The sequence below is a fragment of the Rhodamnia argentea genome, chromosome 2 (genome assembly GCF_020921035.1).
Source record: "Rhodamnia argentea isolate NSW1041297 chromosome 2, ASM2092103v1, whole genome shotgun sequence".
Lineage (NCBI taxonomy): Eukaryota > Viridiplantae > Streptophyta > Magnoliopsida > Myrtales > Myrtaceae > Rhodamnia > Rhodamnia argentea.
The window spans coordinates 33109299-33123024 of record NC_063151.1 but is presented as its reverse complement, the minus strand read 5'-3'; the positions used below and the strand labels follow the sequence as shown (position 1 = coordinate 33123024).

Genomic DNA, 13726 nt, shown 5'->3' with positions numbered 1-13726 from the left:
GTGGTGGGTTGAGTTCATGTTTTCTGCTAATCAAGATCGATGTTTTTTGGTGGGGCACACATCTTCACGGACGGCCAGGATTGATGGGGTCTGACCCACAATCTGTTAGTTCGTGTGTATTGCATCCTTGCTTTTGCCCAAGAGGCCTGTGCTTTGCTCTGCTTTTTTATCGTCGACTATGAGCAGTTATTGAATTTGGCTTTGACAACCCTTCTCTCTCTCTCTCTAGAACTACAGCGACCCGAATCGGAGTAGACACTGAGAGGGACCTGGGAAATATTACAATCTCTGTAAGTCCTTTTCTCATTCATCACTCGCATCTCTTATTAGGGTTCTTTCTGGGTTCCTGATGTGATGAGCTGCTTGGAATTGTGGAGATTGTTCCTTCCTCTTTGCTGGGAGCTGGAACACTTTGTTTTGTATGCCTTTGGAGGTTGTGTGAAACATAGGATTTATGTGGGGTTTGAGCTCTGTCAAGTGTTTAGCTGTTTCATCAATCGATCTTGATTATGAGTTGGTTGTCTCTGGATTTGGTCATCACCATCAGCACCTTACAGATTTTGTTAGAATCGTTTTGTGTCGAAATGAAATATTGGATGTCCCAAGTGCTTCATGGACATTAAAAGGAATTGCTAATCTTTCTTATAAGTTTGAGTTTAATTAAGTCTGTTATTTGGGATTATGAGTGCAAACAAGAAAGAAACCTGGGATGCATGATGTGGGGTGATTCGAGTTCAAGCTACACTGAAGTGGAGGGTGCTTCATATGCTATAGAGGGTTGTGTAAGTTTGAGACAACAAACGATTTGTTTGATGGAGAGATGCTGGTTTTCCGCTATGATTAGTTGATTTGTGAAAATGTGCCTGGAGAGACTGTGTGGTCAAATTTGTGAAATGAATTGTCGGTCAAATTCTTGCTGGCATTGCCTTTAACAGGATGTTATTCTTTGTGTGAACCCTGGGTCTCCTGTTTAACAAGATTGCTACTAGGTCAAAAACATGATTTAGTTCTTTTGTTTGTATTGATACTTTTTTCAAAGACAATAATTGTGTCTGCAATTTTAACAGAAATTCTCTGGTCATTAGCTTTTATTTGGCGGTGATCTTCAATTCCTGATGGACTTAAAGATGGATCTTGAAGAGAGGTTACGTGCTGAAACCTGGGTAAAGCCTTCCTCGGCGAATGATTTACCCAGAAATGTTCCCCCAGACCGGCAAACACCATTCCCGAATTTTGCCTCTCAAAAGAATCAGCACAAGTGGGAAGATCAAGATCCTTCGATCTCAAATTATGGCATGAGGATCGAACCTCCATTCTCTGAATTTAATCGTCCTTCTGAATGCCAGCCATCCCTTCATGGAAACTCTACCAGTCAATATCGAGGTGTCCAGATGAATGATATGCTCCAACTCGGTAAGACCCAAGAGTGGGACCCAAAAGCGACGCTAAATAATCTCTCCTTCCTGGAACAGAAGATTCATCAGCTTCAGGATTTAGTGCATGTTATTGTTGGAAGGAAAGGGCCAGTTTTAGGACGACCGGATGAGCTTGTGGCACAGCAACAGCAACTCATAACTGCCGATCTCACTTCAATAATCATCCAACTGATCTCTACTGCTGGTAGTCTTCTACCATCAGTGAAGAACTCCCTTAATTCAGCATCCACGCCACCCGTCAGGCAGCTCGGTCAGCTTGGTGGGATTTTAAATAATCAAGGATCTGGAATTAGTCTTAACAGCAATCTTATGCTCCCAAGTCAAGGCGGCAGCAAAGTCCCTGACCAGTCTAACCAGGTGGATCCAATGGGTCACTCTGGTACCGATAATATGGAGGATCATGAATCAAAAGATGATGAAGATGGGGATGAGGGGGAAAATCTTCCTCCGGGTTCCTTTGAGATCTTACAACTAGAGAAAGAAGAAATCCTTGCACCACATACTCACTTTTGTACCATATGTGGGAAGGGATTTAAGAGGGATGCTAATTTACGTATGCACATGAGAGGTCATGGGGATGAATACAAAACGGCGGCAGCACTTGCAAAACCCCAAAAAGAAGCTGGTTCCGAAATGATGCTTATTAAGAGGTATTCCTGTCCATATGCAGGTTGTAAGCGGAACAAGGATCATAGAAGGTTTCAACCTCTGAAGACGATATTGTGTGTCAAAAATCATTACAAGAGAACCCACTGCGACAAAAGCTATACGTGCAGCCGTTGCAATACCAAGAAGTTTTCGGTCATCGCAGATCTTAAAACGCATGAGAAGCACTGTGGCAAGGACAAATGGCTTTGTTCCTGTGGCACTACATTCTCTAGGAAAGACAAACTTTTTGGACACATCACTCTCTTCCAAGGCCACACCCCAGCGATTCCCCTTGACGAGAATAAGGGAGCAACTGGGCCATCTTTGCTAGAAGAGCATAATGAAGACACAAGCAAAGTTGGTGATGTGAGTTTCAGTTTCGGCTCCGGCACTCCCAGTTCGGGTGGAGTTCAGAACATCATGGAGGATGTCAAAGGGAACGTTGATGATCCATCGAGTTTCTTTTCCCCTTTGAACTTCGATGCCAGTAACTTTGGCGGGTTTAATGAGTTCGCACGATCTGCTTTTGATGATTCGGAAGGTGCACTCTCATTTCTCCTTCAAGCATCTTGTAATTACTCTCAGAAAAATGGAGGTCAGTCGAGTTCTAATAATCTAGAGTAATGGCGTTGGCAGAGCATGCACCAGGGTTTGTGAGTTTCAGCTCTCTTTCGCAATTGTAGAATGAGGTGGCCTGATTTTATTGACTGAGCTTTAATAAATTCTCGTTTACTGGTAGCTTTCATCTGTACTCTATGATTTGTTGGATTTATTTCAGATGTTGTAAGGGTCAGAGATGTGCTTCATTTCTTGTGAATCCAATTGCACCTCAATACTATCGTAGAAGCTATGATAATTTCATTGGAAATCTCTAATCTCGTCCTAGTAGTTTGGTTAATGTTTTGTAAAATCCAACCTCAATAGTAATTTCGACTAGTAGTGTAACCATAAGCTGGATCATATCTAGACGTTTGTCTAAATCTATAGTAGCGTGGTGTGACAGGTTGCACCACATATTCGATCTAGCCAAGACGAGAATGATTTGATCAAATAATTTTTGGCATACGGACTCTCTATCTACTTCCTGCTGCATTGACATTTTTGGACTAGACCATTTTCGGGTGATAGATTTGCAGAATGCTGGCCTTTTTTTCCCGAAAATAGCATAATCCACAGGGTGTATGGGCATTTTCGTTTGCACGGTTATGTGAAATAATTGTATTGTGGATATTAGCATTGAGCTAGTCGCCACCCATCAAGGTTCTCATCAATGGCTTCACAGTTTGAAATAATAATTGCTAGAAGCACTAAATTACGACTAGCTCCAAAGTTTGCTCATTTTCTCCTTCTAGTTGCCAAATAGAGAGTACTTGAGGTCGATCGGGACGCTATATGGCCAGCCAAGGCATTTGTGCTGCGGCAAATGGCTTCACAGTTTTTTCACAGCAGAAAAGTCATCTTAAGACTAGTATTCATCTCATATCAACGAGTGCCTAACAGTTCCCGACATCATATCACCATCATCAGAGACATAGTAGATAAATGGTCTATGATGACAATGCGCCAAAAAGATCATGATGAATTCTTTTTTAGCTTGAAAGTTTTGAAAAGAAAATCTAGATTCAACTTTCAGTGCATCCACGGCAAAGCAAGGTGTTGAGATTTCGAGAAACAATAGTGATGCGCTCAGCCAACCGAGCGGATTTGCTGCCCGTACTGAGAATTGTGCAGAAGAATGAGCTTCAGTCCACTCAGACCTTCTCCTCGTGCGGATTTCTTTGACGGGCGTGAATAGTACTTCTCTCTCAGAACAATGTCGTCCAAGCACGACCAAGTCTGTCCTCTCGGAGAGCTATCTGCCCACATGAACCTATCAGAGAAGGGATTCACCAAACTCTCACGGAATTCTTGAGCAGTCTCACATAGTAAACCCTGAAACAAGCCGCAAAGTTTGGTTAAAGTCGGACTATTTACTAATGTTCCGATAGCTGCATGCGTGCATGTTTTTGGAGTATAAGTGAGCGAGTGAGTTTGAATGTGTGCACACGTGCTTATGTGTTTGAGGGGTAGGGATGCGGGCATATGCAAGAGCAATACCTCTGCCATGGCTTTAATTTTAAGCGAGATATCGTTGCTAAGGAGGACGAGCTGTCCATTGGGGTTGGTTTTCCTATAGAAGAGTGCAGATTCAAGGATGTGGTCTTCTGTGGTTGGCGAAACGATACCCATTACACTACCCCCGGGTGTAGCAGCGGAAAAAGTCTCTCTTGCATCGCCAAATATACAATGAGGAGTAGCAGGAGGCGTCAGCGCAATTGACATTCCTTCCTCTATGGACCTCTGCACGTGAATCCACCATTTCAAATTAATCATAGTATCTTCTATCCACTCTAAAGCTGAAGAGACTTCAGTCGTTCTTCTGAACACGCTTGTGTGTCGCTTCAGACAGTCCAGCTCTCTTATGACTGATAAAGGGGAAATCGTGAGTGTTTGTTAGTGAAGATATGAACTTCTGGTCACATAGTTTCAGGAAAATAAACTAAGCATGGACACAATCTTTACCAATTCGTGGAATGACTAACTGAGTCCCTTTCAGACCCTGCAGAAGCTGCAATGACTTCCTCGACTCCTTGTTGAGAATAGAGGTAGTATCAACAACCACGATCCAACTCTTGTTTGGCTCGCCATAAGATTTATTCTGCAAATTACCCTTTTATTATTTGTGTGTATTCACGGAAAACTTTGGTCAATAAGATGAAAGAAAATACAGAGTTGAAAGTTAAAGAAACTTTTGTGTCAACTCACAGCAGTCAAACCAGAGACTTGATTTACCGTTGCTCGAACTCCATCAACAGAATAACCACTTTTCGTTGCACCTCCAGATGCTGTTGATTGACCTCTGGGCCTGACATTCAAGGATTTAAATGCTGACCTTTCTGCTCCCCGCTTCAAGCCCAACTCTCTTTTTAGTCTGGAAGAACTTTCAGAGGCACGTCCAGCCACTTTCTGCTCTCTGAGAACCTCAGGGGTCTGATTATCTTTATCCGAGCAGAAAACATCCTCCTCATTGCAGATATTGGCGATAAAATAAAGCTTTGAAGACGACCTTTTAAATGGTTCCAAGGGTCTAGCCTCTGCTACTTCCATCTTGCTCATCTTCTTCAAGGATTTAAGTAGCCGGGTATTTGGCGTTAAGTTCTCCTTGTCTGGAGTAAATATCTCTTCCTCCTCCCCATCTAAACCTAAAAATGGAACTCCACTCAATTGGCTTTTGTGATTATTCTGGTTGTGTTCCTTGTTTCTAGAAGCAGTAGCAGCACTTTTGGTCATTCCTTTTCTTCTGTTTGTCTGAAGCTGCAGAACAGTACTAGGCTTCCCTCTTCTTGACCAGATGCTCGAGCTTTTCGATTTTGTGCAAGACTGTCTTAAAGGGCTGCTTTCTTTACTACTTTCAGACAGCCTCCCACTAACAGATCCGTATTGTGGCATCTGGTTCTCGTTATTAAGATGCTGATCGGTGGTCTTTAATAGAATTTCCCTTCCAAACTCAGATGACGTTATTGCATCCACTAAAGACTTCGCAAAGTGATGGCTCAAAATATCCCCATCTTCTTGGTTATCTATATGTATAATTTGCTTTTGGCTTTCTTCAGGAATTTCACCTGCAGAACTGCAGCCTTTTCTACGTCGTAAATCATCTATCATGGTTGTAGAGAGTTTCCGCTCTTTCCTGAGGCGTCTAGTCTTTCCTTCAGCAGAAAGTGATCCCGATGTATTAAAAGGTTGCTCTGCATGATCCTCTTGCCCTAACTGTTGATTTTCCATCTCCGAAAAAATCTCTGGACAGGATGAATGGGGATAAGGAGCAGAAGGATGGCTTAAGCAGTCTCCTACTTCCCTGTCAATTGATAGGGAGCACTTGCTTTCTTCAAAAGCTTCAGCTACTAAACAGTTCTCCAGATCATCGTGGGCTGATCTTATGCTTCCTTTGTCTGATGACACTAATTCAGTGGCAATGCCAACTTCCGTACTCCATTTTTCTTCATTGAACTTCTTGTTGTCTACGTCAAATAAAATTCTAAAAGGCGAAGAAGTATGCATAGGTTCAGTTTGGAGTAACTCAGCATCTATGAAAAAATCGTCCACCGCTTTTGAGCCTATTCCTGTATCAGTTTCTTTTTCACCATAAGTTGAAGCATTTCGATTCTCAGGAATTGGTAATTGTGACGGACTCTGATTATTCACAGGCAATTCTTCACAACCATCAAGAGCTAGAGCTTCAACACCTTTCGATAATGATTCGGCCAAGTGTATCCCCTTCTTCTCATCATCGAAGGAGTACTGTTCATAAACAGAACAAGTAAGAAGAATAGTCATTTGACCCCCACACCCCCGCCCCACCCCACCCCACCCCACCCAAAAAACAAAACAAAACAAAAAACCAAAGAATAGTTGACTCAGAGGGAAAGAAAAACAGGCGACTTCTTCGATGGATTTTCAAATATATTATGCCCTTCTCTAAAGCAACTATGATTTCAAGCATAGATGATCACCTGATATAAGTGCTCCTCATCTTCCAGGACGAATGAACTTTTCAAGTTGTCATCATCTTCGCATCCAATCTCAGGAATTGGTAGTTGTGATGGACTCCTATTATTCACAAGCAATTCTTCACAATCATCAAGAGCTAGAGCTTCAACGCCTTTCGATAATGATTCGGCCGAGTGTATCCCCTTATTCTCATCATTGTCGGAATCCTGTTCATAAATCATAAACAGAACAAGTAAGAAGAATAAATTCGATCCAAGAAAAAAAAAAAAAAAAAGAATAGTCGACTTCGAGGGAAAGAAAAACAGACAACTTCTTCAATGGATTCTCATGTATTTTATGCCCTTCTCTAAAGCAACTATGATTTCAAGCATAGATGATTACCTGATATAAGTGCTCCTCATCTTCCAGGACAAATGAACTTTTCAAGTTGTCATCATATTCGCATCCAATCTCAGGAATTGGTAGTTGCGATGGACTCTGAAAAATCACAGGCAATTCTTCACAATCATCAAGAGCTAGAGCTTCAATGCCTTTCGATAATGATTCGGGTGAGTAAATCCCCTTATTCTCATCATCGAAGGAGTCCTGTTCATAAACAGAACAAGTAAGAAGAAAGTCATTTGACCCAAAACATAAAAGAGAAGAATAGTCGACTTCGAGGGAAAGAAAAAAATGGATACTCAAATATTTTATGCCCTTATCCAAAGCAACTATCATTTCAAGCACAGATTATCACCTGATATAAGTGCTCCTCATCTTCCAGGACAAATGAACTTTTCAAGTTGTCATCATCTTCGCATCCAATCTCCAAAGAATCATCATCCTATCAGAAATCAAGAGAGGAAGAGAATAAGAAAGGGTGGACTACACATAGAAATAATCACAAACAACTGGCGTGCATTTTTCTGAATGTCGAGAGAACAAAACAGAAATTCACACCTCACGTCCCTCTTCTTCTTTTCCTTTGTCAATCATTGAATCTTCATCTACTTTCTCTTCATCAGCACCCGATGCATCCGATGCCAAAACAAAAGGGTTCTCAAAATCATATGCACGGCTCAGAGGTACCCAGTGCAGTCTATACTCTCTGCTCGACCCTCCAACACGCAATGTATCGCGCTCGCTCAGCTCCACAACAATTCGAGGCTCAATCTTCTTCCCGGAAACCCAAGTCCCATGCACTAAATCCAACAAGACCGTAAGAATGAACAATTTCATATCCGCATTCACATTTGCGCTCGTGCGCTTAACGAACGGTTAGCCCTGACAGCCGGAATTCGCCACTATCCTCCGCCAAACAAAACCCTACATACAGCACCTACTTCTGGAGCCAAAATGAAAGAGAAAGCAATCGATAATACCTGAAGACAAGTCCACGACAGAGAGCTTCCGCCGCGACGGATCCGAGTGAATCTGGAGGTGAAATCTGCTGATGCTGGGGTGAGTCAACATGATGTGGCAGTCCGGGTGTCGACCGACGATCAGCATTTCGTCTCGGCCCTCTCGGCCTGCGATCCCCGCATCCGCGTCGTGCTCGGCCGATTCTGGGCCGGCGAGGCCCGGCGACGGGGGAGGATTGTTGACGACGAAGATGTTCTTGAGAACCGCGCCGTTCTTGACGACGGTGAACACGGGGATGCGGGGCTCGTCGTCTTCATCAATCCTCGTTTGTTCTCTGTGAATCGCCATCTTCGCCGAGGCTTAGGCTCGACCGACTCTGAGGGAAGGAAGAGAGGAATCGCGAGAACGGAAATGGATGGTGCTCTGGTTTGTGAAATACCGTTGCAGAGAGTTTTAGAGAGAGGGAGGGAGGGAGGGAGGGAGGGAGGGGGCAAAGGTTTGATTTTTGAATCCTAATGCTTTGGAAAGGCGACCGTTTGGAATTTTACTCGATTCTAACGGCTCCTGATTTTTTTCCCTAATTTTGTTGTCCATCATCATTAGGGCTAATTCCCTAAAAACCTCCAACTTTGAACTCAATCTCAGTACTACCCTTTTTTTCCTTAAAACACCTCAATTTTCGCTATAATCTCAAATCTATCCACACGTCTAAAATCGCCATTTGTTTCTTTGTGATTATTAATGTCATGAGGTTGATGTTATTCCGTACGAACGTGAGGATTGATGAAGACGCATGTTCTGACAATGGATCTCTAACTAGCCATGAGGTTCATAATTTCGAAGAAACTAATGGCGAATTTTTTTACGTGTGGGCAGATTCGGGATTAGAGTGAAAAAAAAAATAGAAAAACTTTTTTTCGTGGCGGAATTGAATTGGACTTAAAGTTTAGGGTTTTTGAAAGAATCGGGCCTATATGATAGAGGCAAATTATAGGAAGGTTGAGCACAATTTGAACCGCAATATTATGTACGGTTCACAAAAGGGCCGAGATGAATTGAAATTGTGTATATCTTTGGGGTAACTTTAACTGGTAGAGCTACTTTATGATTAATATGCTTTGGAAAAGTTGCCTAAAAAGTCCAAAATTTATTGCGGTTTTGCCAATTTAGTCATAAATCTTAAATCCTTTAATTATGCCATTTGAGTCCATTTGGCCAATTTTGGCCATAAATGTCGAATGTCCTATGTTGCATGAATGGTGCGACGTTAACAGCGAGTTAATAATAGTTTAATTTTTTTCAAATAATTTTTTTCTTTTCTTTTCTTTTCCTTTACTTTTTTTTTTCTTTCCTCCTGCCCTTCACCGGCCATCGACAAAGCCCAACGGGGGAACCTAGGCTGGCGAGGGTATTGGGTATTGAAATCAAATCAAATGAACCATGCTCTCACCCCCAACACGCCCCCGCCATAAGGGGGTAACAAAGCCTATGAGGTGGTTGAAAACAATGGTTGGATCGGGTCGGTTTTTAATGTCTCCGTTGAGGTTATTTTCGAGTTATGTAAAGCTTAGATTAGCATACAGACCACCTCGAAGGTATATACAGTTTCATTTAGGACAAAAGATTATAAAATTAGGAAAGAATATTTGTTTAAATCATTGGATTTCCCGAGCAAACGAAATAAAATGATTGAGCGGAGAAGACCCCGATTATTGCGCCAATTACAAATGTCAGAAACGTATCAAAGTCGTGATATCCCCTGTGACTCAGTCCACCTCAAACCTTCTCTATTGCGAGCATAAAAGTGTAAGGTGAATGCAAAACGTACATATACGTATCGATACATGGAGGTGCACATACGGGACGTCAAAATTGAAGAACCTAACGTACGTAAATCATGGATAGATACACAGATCCAACCAAGCAACCTTGGAAATCAAAAATCTTGCGGAACTTTGTTCATTAGTCGATGTCGGAGTTACAGGGAAAAAAAAACGATAACAATGATAATAATCGATGAATGTGTTAGACGTACTGTATGGTATGTAAATCAATCTCTCTCTCTCTCTCTCTCTCTCTCTCTCTACCATACACAATGCCATGCAGAGGCTGTAATCAAAGACCTACCTTGCCACCCTAAAGAGATGGCTCTTCCCTCGTCTCTCTCGATCACTCTGAACCCGCTGTTCTCGCCCTCGAACTGGAGAGGGCGATGGTGCGCCCTAATTCTCAGCAGGAGCCTCGCCTGTATCATGCACTTGGAGCTCAGCTTCACCCCCGCGAACCCGTGCGTCTCCATCCTCCCCTTCCACGTCTCCATCCTCTCGTGCCGTGCGCAGCTCCCGTCGTCCTTCTCGCGGTTCAGCCGGGTCTTGATCTCCTTGCCGAGATGGTTCTTCTCAATGCTCAGCCTCTCCGAGCTCTCCAGGGGGAGGCAGTCATCTAGCGAGTCGAACATCGCCGCGAAGTAGTGCAAGGACTCCATGAACCTCGAGAGGAAGCTCCGCGGGCTTTGGTTGCCCTCTTGCTCCACAAGCATCACGACCGACGGCTTGAGCGAATGCACCGACTTGAGAGTCTCCGAGATCTTTGCAGAATTGTTCAGCGTGTTCAAGTGGAAAACTAGGTTTACCGCGACAGTCTCTTGTTTCTTTTTCCTCAGGTTGACGAGCTTTGATCCTCGTAACATGCCTTGGAACTCGAAGACTACGTTCTTGAAACACTTTGAGAAGCTAACTAGCCTGCCCTCGGTTTCTTGGAGCTCTTCGGGGCTCCTCCCAAAGCCGGTGATCCGTAAGGAGATCTTATTCCCGCTCGTCGCCTTTTCGGATAGAGATTGGATGAGAGAAGGCCACTGGAAGCCGTACGACACGTCGAAATCCACCACGTGCAGAGCACGGTGGTTAACTTGTTCCTCCCTCTCGAAGGCCTCGAGAATGGCTTGGTTGGCCGTGAAATGGGCGAACTGGTAGTACGGCGAGACCCGGTAGAGGTAGGTGAACGCGACGAACTCCTCCTCGCAGGTCGGCCTCTTCATGATCACGTCGTGGAAGGGGGACTTCCGGGTGAGGAGCCTGGCGGCGAGCCCGTCGGCGAAGTAGGCCACAACCCGCTGCACCGAGTTGCCGGTAGGCGACACGGTGCGGTACAGCTCAGCGAGGTTGTCGAGGGCCAGGCTGGTGTTGCTCTCGTCGACCGCAGTGGCGGTGATGAGCAGGAGGTGGATCAGGTGGAGCCCCTTGCCGTCTTCATGGAGAGGGCTCGTCTGCTTCGACCTCCTGTGTTCGGCGGTGCCGAGCATTTCTTCTCTCATCTGGAGGAGCTTGAAGACTTTGCCCTCGCATCCTTCAAACGCATCGGAGGAGCCGAAGACGACATTATCGTCATCCTCCGCCCTAGACCTCGATCTCTTCCTCTTCCTCAACCGGGCCTCATCGCCATAACCCGACGAAACAATAGCGAGGCTCAGGTTCAGGAGCTCTTCCTGATCTTCTGCTTCTTCCATCGGGTCGAAAGGTTCCAAAGAGAGAGAATCAATGCAGTAGGTTGGAGGAACAAGAAGAGAGACTTAGACCTTTTTATGGAAGTGTGGAAGGGGCATATGACTTTGAAATTAAGCCAAATTCAAGAGAGAGAGAGAGAGAGAGAGAGAGAGAGAGAGAGAGAGAGAGAGAGTTGTGATGATCTTTCCTTTTGTTTATTCCAAGTCCAGCGACATTGAGAGATGGAATGGCATCTTTCTTCTTCCTTGTGAGCCTTCTTAAAATAATGGAAGGAGAAGAAAATATTGTCTTCAGGTGGAGGGACAATTTGATAGCTAAGCTATGATACTTAGGGAATAAATCAGGGCATAAATCAATGGTGAGGGACAAGGATGGCGGTCCATCGGTAGTTAAGGAAGATGAAGAAGATGCCCTATGCAGTCGACAAAGACCAGCGGGAAAATATCCCCGAACCCTACCGTCCACTCCGATGACTTTCGTCCCCACTCCCCCTCCTTTCCTTTCCTTCTAGATGCTTCAACATAATCCCTCTAGCTGTAGCTGCTTTGAAACTTGGTTTGGAGCTTTCCAAATCCCTCCCCTCCCCCCTTTCCTTGTTACTACAAATTTCGGTATCGTTATCCCGATCGGCCGTAAACATATTGTACCACGGATGCTGATCCAGCTGTCATAAAATTCTTCGGCTTCGCCGGTTCCGATCATAACAAATCCCAATGTAGCCACGTCGGCGATTTTCCGAGGCGAAATTGCCCGTGTAGGAAACAGTAGAGAAGATGACGTGAATATTCAGATTTATAAATGTTTAGAAAAGCAAACTTGAAGCTCCATGCCCAAAAAAAAAAAGGGACAGAAAGAAAGAAATTCTTTGAGAAAACAAACTTAGAATGTGATTCCACTGCAAATTAGGTTAAATGGGGTCAAATTTTTATGTAAACCTAGCTGAGAATAAACTTCATAACGAATGTTATATACCGGTTTCGATCGATAACTTTGTGGGCAAATCATGGTTGGGGGAGTCCGATTACGAAGAAGAATATCCGAACTTATGCAAATGTTCCAAAATTGCGTGCAAAAAATTGCGTGCAAGATATACTTAAAAGAAGCGAAAGCATGATCGGTGACTTATTATCAAATGGGTGAAAGAAACGATGATCAAAGACCGTTTCCTTTATATTCACTTACACTTCACTAACAACTGTAACATAAACTAAACGAGAAAAAAATTAAGAATCCATGCGGCGTTGATGCCGCTTCTTGTTTCGGGGCCATGTCCTCTGATGATGATCATGTCCTAACCCCAAGATTAAGAAATTGGAAAGTTGTCTGGATTAGGAGGGGACGAGGAGGAAACTTCCTCGCATTGAAAAGGCCGTTTGAACGATTCCAAAAACCAAAAGGGGGTTGGAAGGGCTGCACCCCCATCGTTTTCCTTCCTTTTCCTCAACCCTTAAAAAGTCGCACAAATGGACGGAACAAGCGTCGGGAGATTTGACTTTTGAAGGTTTCTTGGTGGAGGACGTGCCTGTACTTTTTATGACGTCACTAATTACAATGTTAACGTTGGTCGTTTGCCTAAGAAAAAACGTTTCGATCATGTTGAACGCACATTGCTAATAATTTGGCAGGGGGAACGGGTCGATACGAGCTTCGAAGTAAGTTTGACATATGGCGTGTCTAGGTTCCCCTATGCAACCACCACTACCATAACTAGTTATATATATTAAATTTTCGAAAGAGCATGTACATCGAACATGATTGAGATAATCATATTACTGGAAAATTGTCAAAAAAAAGTCCTAAATTTACTGCACTCTTGTCAATTCAGTCCTAAATCTTTTAGTTTTGTCAATTCAGTCCATTCGACCAATTATGGCCTGCTAATACCGACATGGACCCGACCGGCGTTGACGATGATCGTAATGCCATGGCTAAGCGAGCTCAGCCTTGCCCGGCTATGGGGTGGTCCGACCTCGTCCAACGATGACAGCGAGGCGGTCACCAATCTGGCAACCGAATGGAAAAAGGGAATGAATAAAAAACAAAAATAAAAATAAAAAATTTGAAAAAATAATTGAAATATTATTAAAAATTGCTCCGTCAACGCTGGTTAGGCATGAGCAAGATAGACTGCCGAACCGAGAACCACCCGGACCAAACCAAACTAATATGTTTGGTCCGGTTCTTGAGGTGACCGGTTCTATCCTCGGCTCCTCAAGGTGGAAATGGTGTCTAGGCAATCCAATTCTA

General features: G+C 43.7%; 3 protein-coding genes across 12 annotated transcripts; 1 reads left to right on the top strand and 2 right to left on the bottom strand.

The window, feature by feature from the left end:
* The first annotated feature begins 12 nt into the window (after nucleotides 1–12).
* LOC115751714 (protein SENSITIVE TO PROTON RHIZOTOXICITY 1) lies at nucleotides 13–2901 on the top strand. 4 transcript variants are annotated; one of them, XM_030689794.2, is made up of 2 exons: nucleotides 13–290; nucleotides 1086–2901. In XM_030689794.2, exon 2 carries the CDS (start codon nucleotides 1116–1118, stop codon nucleotides 2706–2708), a length of 1593 nt encoding a protein of 530 aa, XP_030545654.1. In that variant the 5' UTR covers nucleotides 13–290; nucleotides 1086–1115; the 3' UTR covers nucleotides 2709–2901. The 4 variants fall into 4 exon arrangements, with proteins under 4 accessions (XP_030545654.1, XP_030545575.1, XP_048130495.1 ...); XM_030689715.2 differs by having other exon boundaries at nucleotides 1068–2901; XM_048274538.1 differs by lacking the exon at nucleotides 13–290 and adding an exon at nucleotides 300–433.
* Nucleotides 2902–3526: 625 nt separating this feature from the next.
* LOC115737730 (FHA domain-containing protein PS1) lies at nucleotides 3527–8490 on the bottom strand. 7 transcript variants are annotated; one of them, XM_030670034.2, is made up of 9 exons: nucleotides 7997–8490; nucleotides 7575–7816; nucleotides 7372–7458; nucleotides 7017–7220; nucleotides 6638–6841; nucleotides 4890–6425; nucleotides 4647–4782; nucleotides 4182–4549; nucleotides 3527–4016 (listed from the first exon to the last, which is right to left on the bottom strand). In XM_030670034.2, the coding sequence occupies exons 1-9, from the start codon at nucleotides 8322–8324 to the stop codon at nucleotides 3771–3773; spliced, it is 3351 nt and encodes a 1116-aa protein (XP_030525894.1). In that variant the 5' UTR covers nucleotides 8325–8490; the 3' UTR covers nucleotides 3527–3770. The 7 variants fall into 7 exon arrangements, with proteins under 7 accessions (XP_030525894.1, XP_030525903.1, XP_030525912.1 ...); XM_030670043.2 differs by having other exon boundaries at nucleotides 4647–4794; nucleotides 4917–6425; XM_030670052.2 differs by having other exon boundaries at nucleotides 4917–6425.
* Nucleotides 8491–9928: 1438 nt separating this feature from the next.
* On the bottom strand, nucleotides 9929–11790 carry LOC115736205 (GRAS family protein RAM1-like). Its single transcript, XM_030667780.2, has one exon. It carries the CDS (start codon nucleotides 11479–11481, stop codon nucleotides 10060–10062), a length of 1422 nt encoding a protein of 473 aa, XP_030523640.1. The 5' UTR covers nucleotides 11482–11790; the 3' UTR covers nucleotides 9929–10059.
* Nucleotides 11791–13726: the final 1936 nt, after the last annotated feature.

Excerpts from the sequence above, each read along its gene's own strand:
- LOC115737730 (XM_030670034.2), bottom strand. The coding sequence starts at position 8,324 with ATGGCGATTCACAGAGAACAAACGAGGATTGATGAAGACGACGAGCCC. Across the intron at positions 6,426-6,637 it reads ATGAGGAGCACTTATATCAG|TACTCCTTCGATGATGAGAA; the intron begins GTGATCATCTAT and ends GTTTATGAACAG. Across the intron at positions 4,017-4,181 it reads AAATTAAAGCCATGGCAGAG|GGTTTACTATGTGAGACTGC; the intron begins GTATTGCTCTTG and ends GGCTTGTTTCAG.
- LOC115736205 (XM_030667780.2), bottom strand. The coding sequence starts at position 11,481 with ATGGAAGAAGCAGAAGATCAGGAAGAGCTCCTGAACCTGAGCCTCGCT.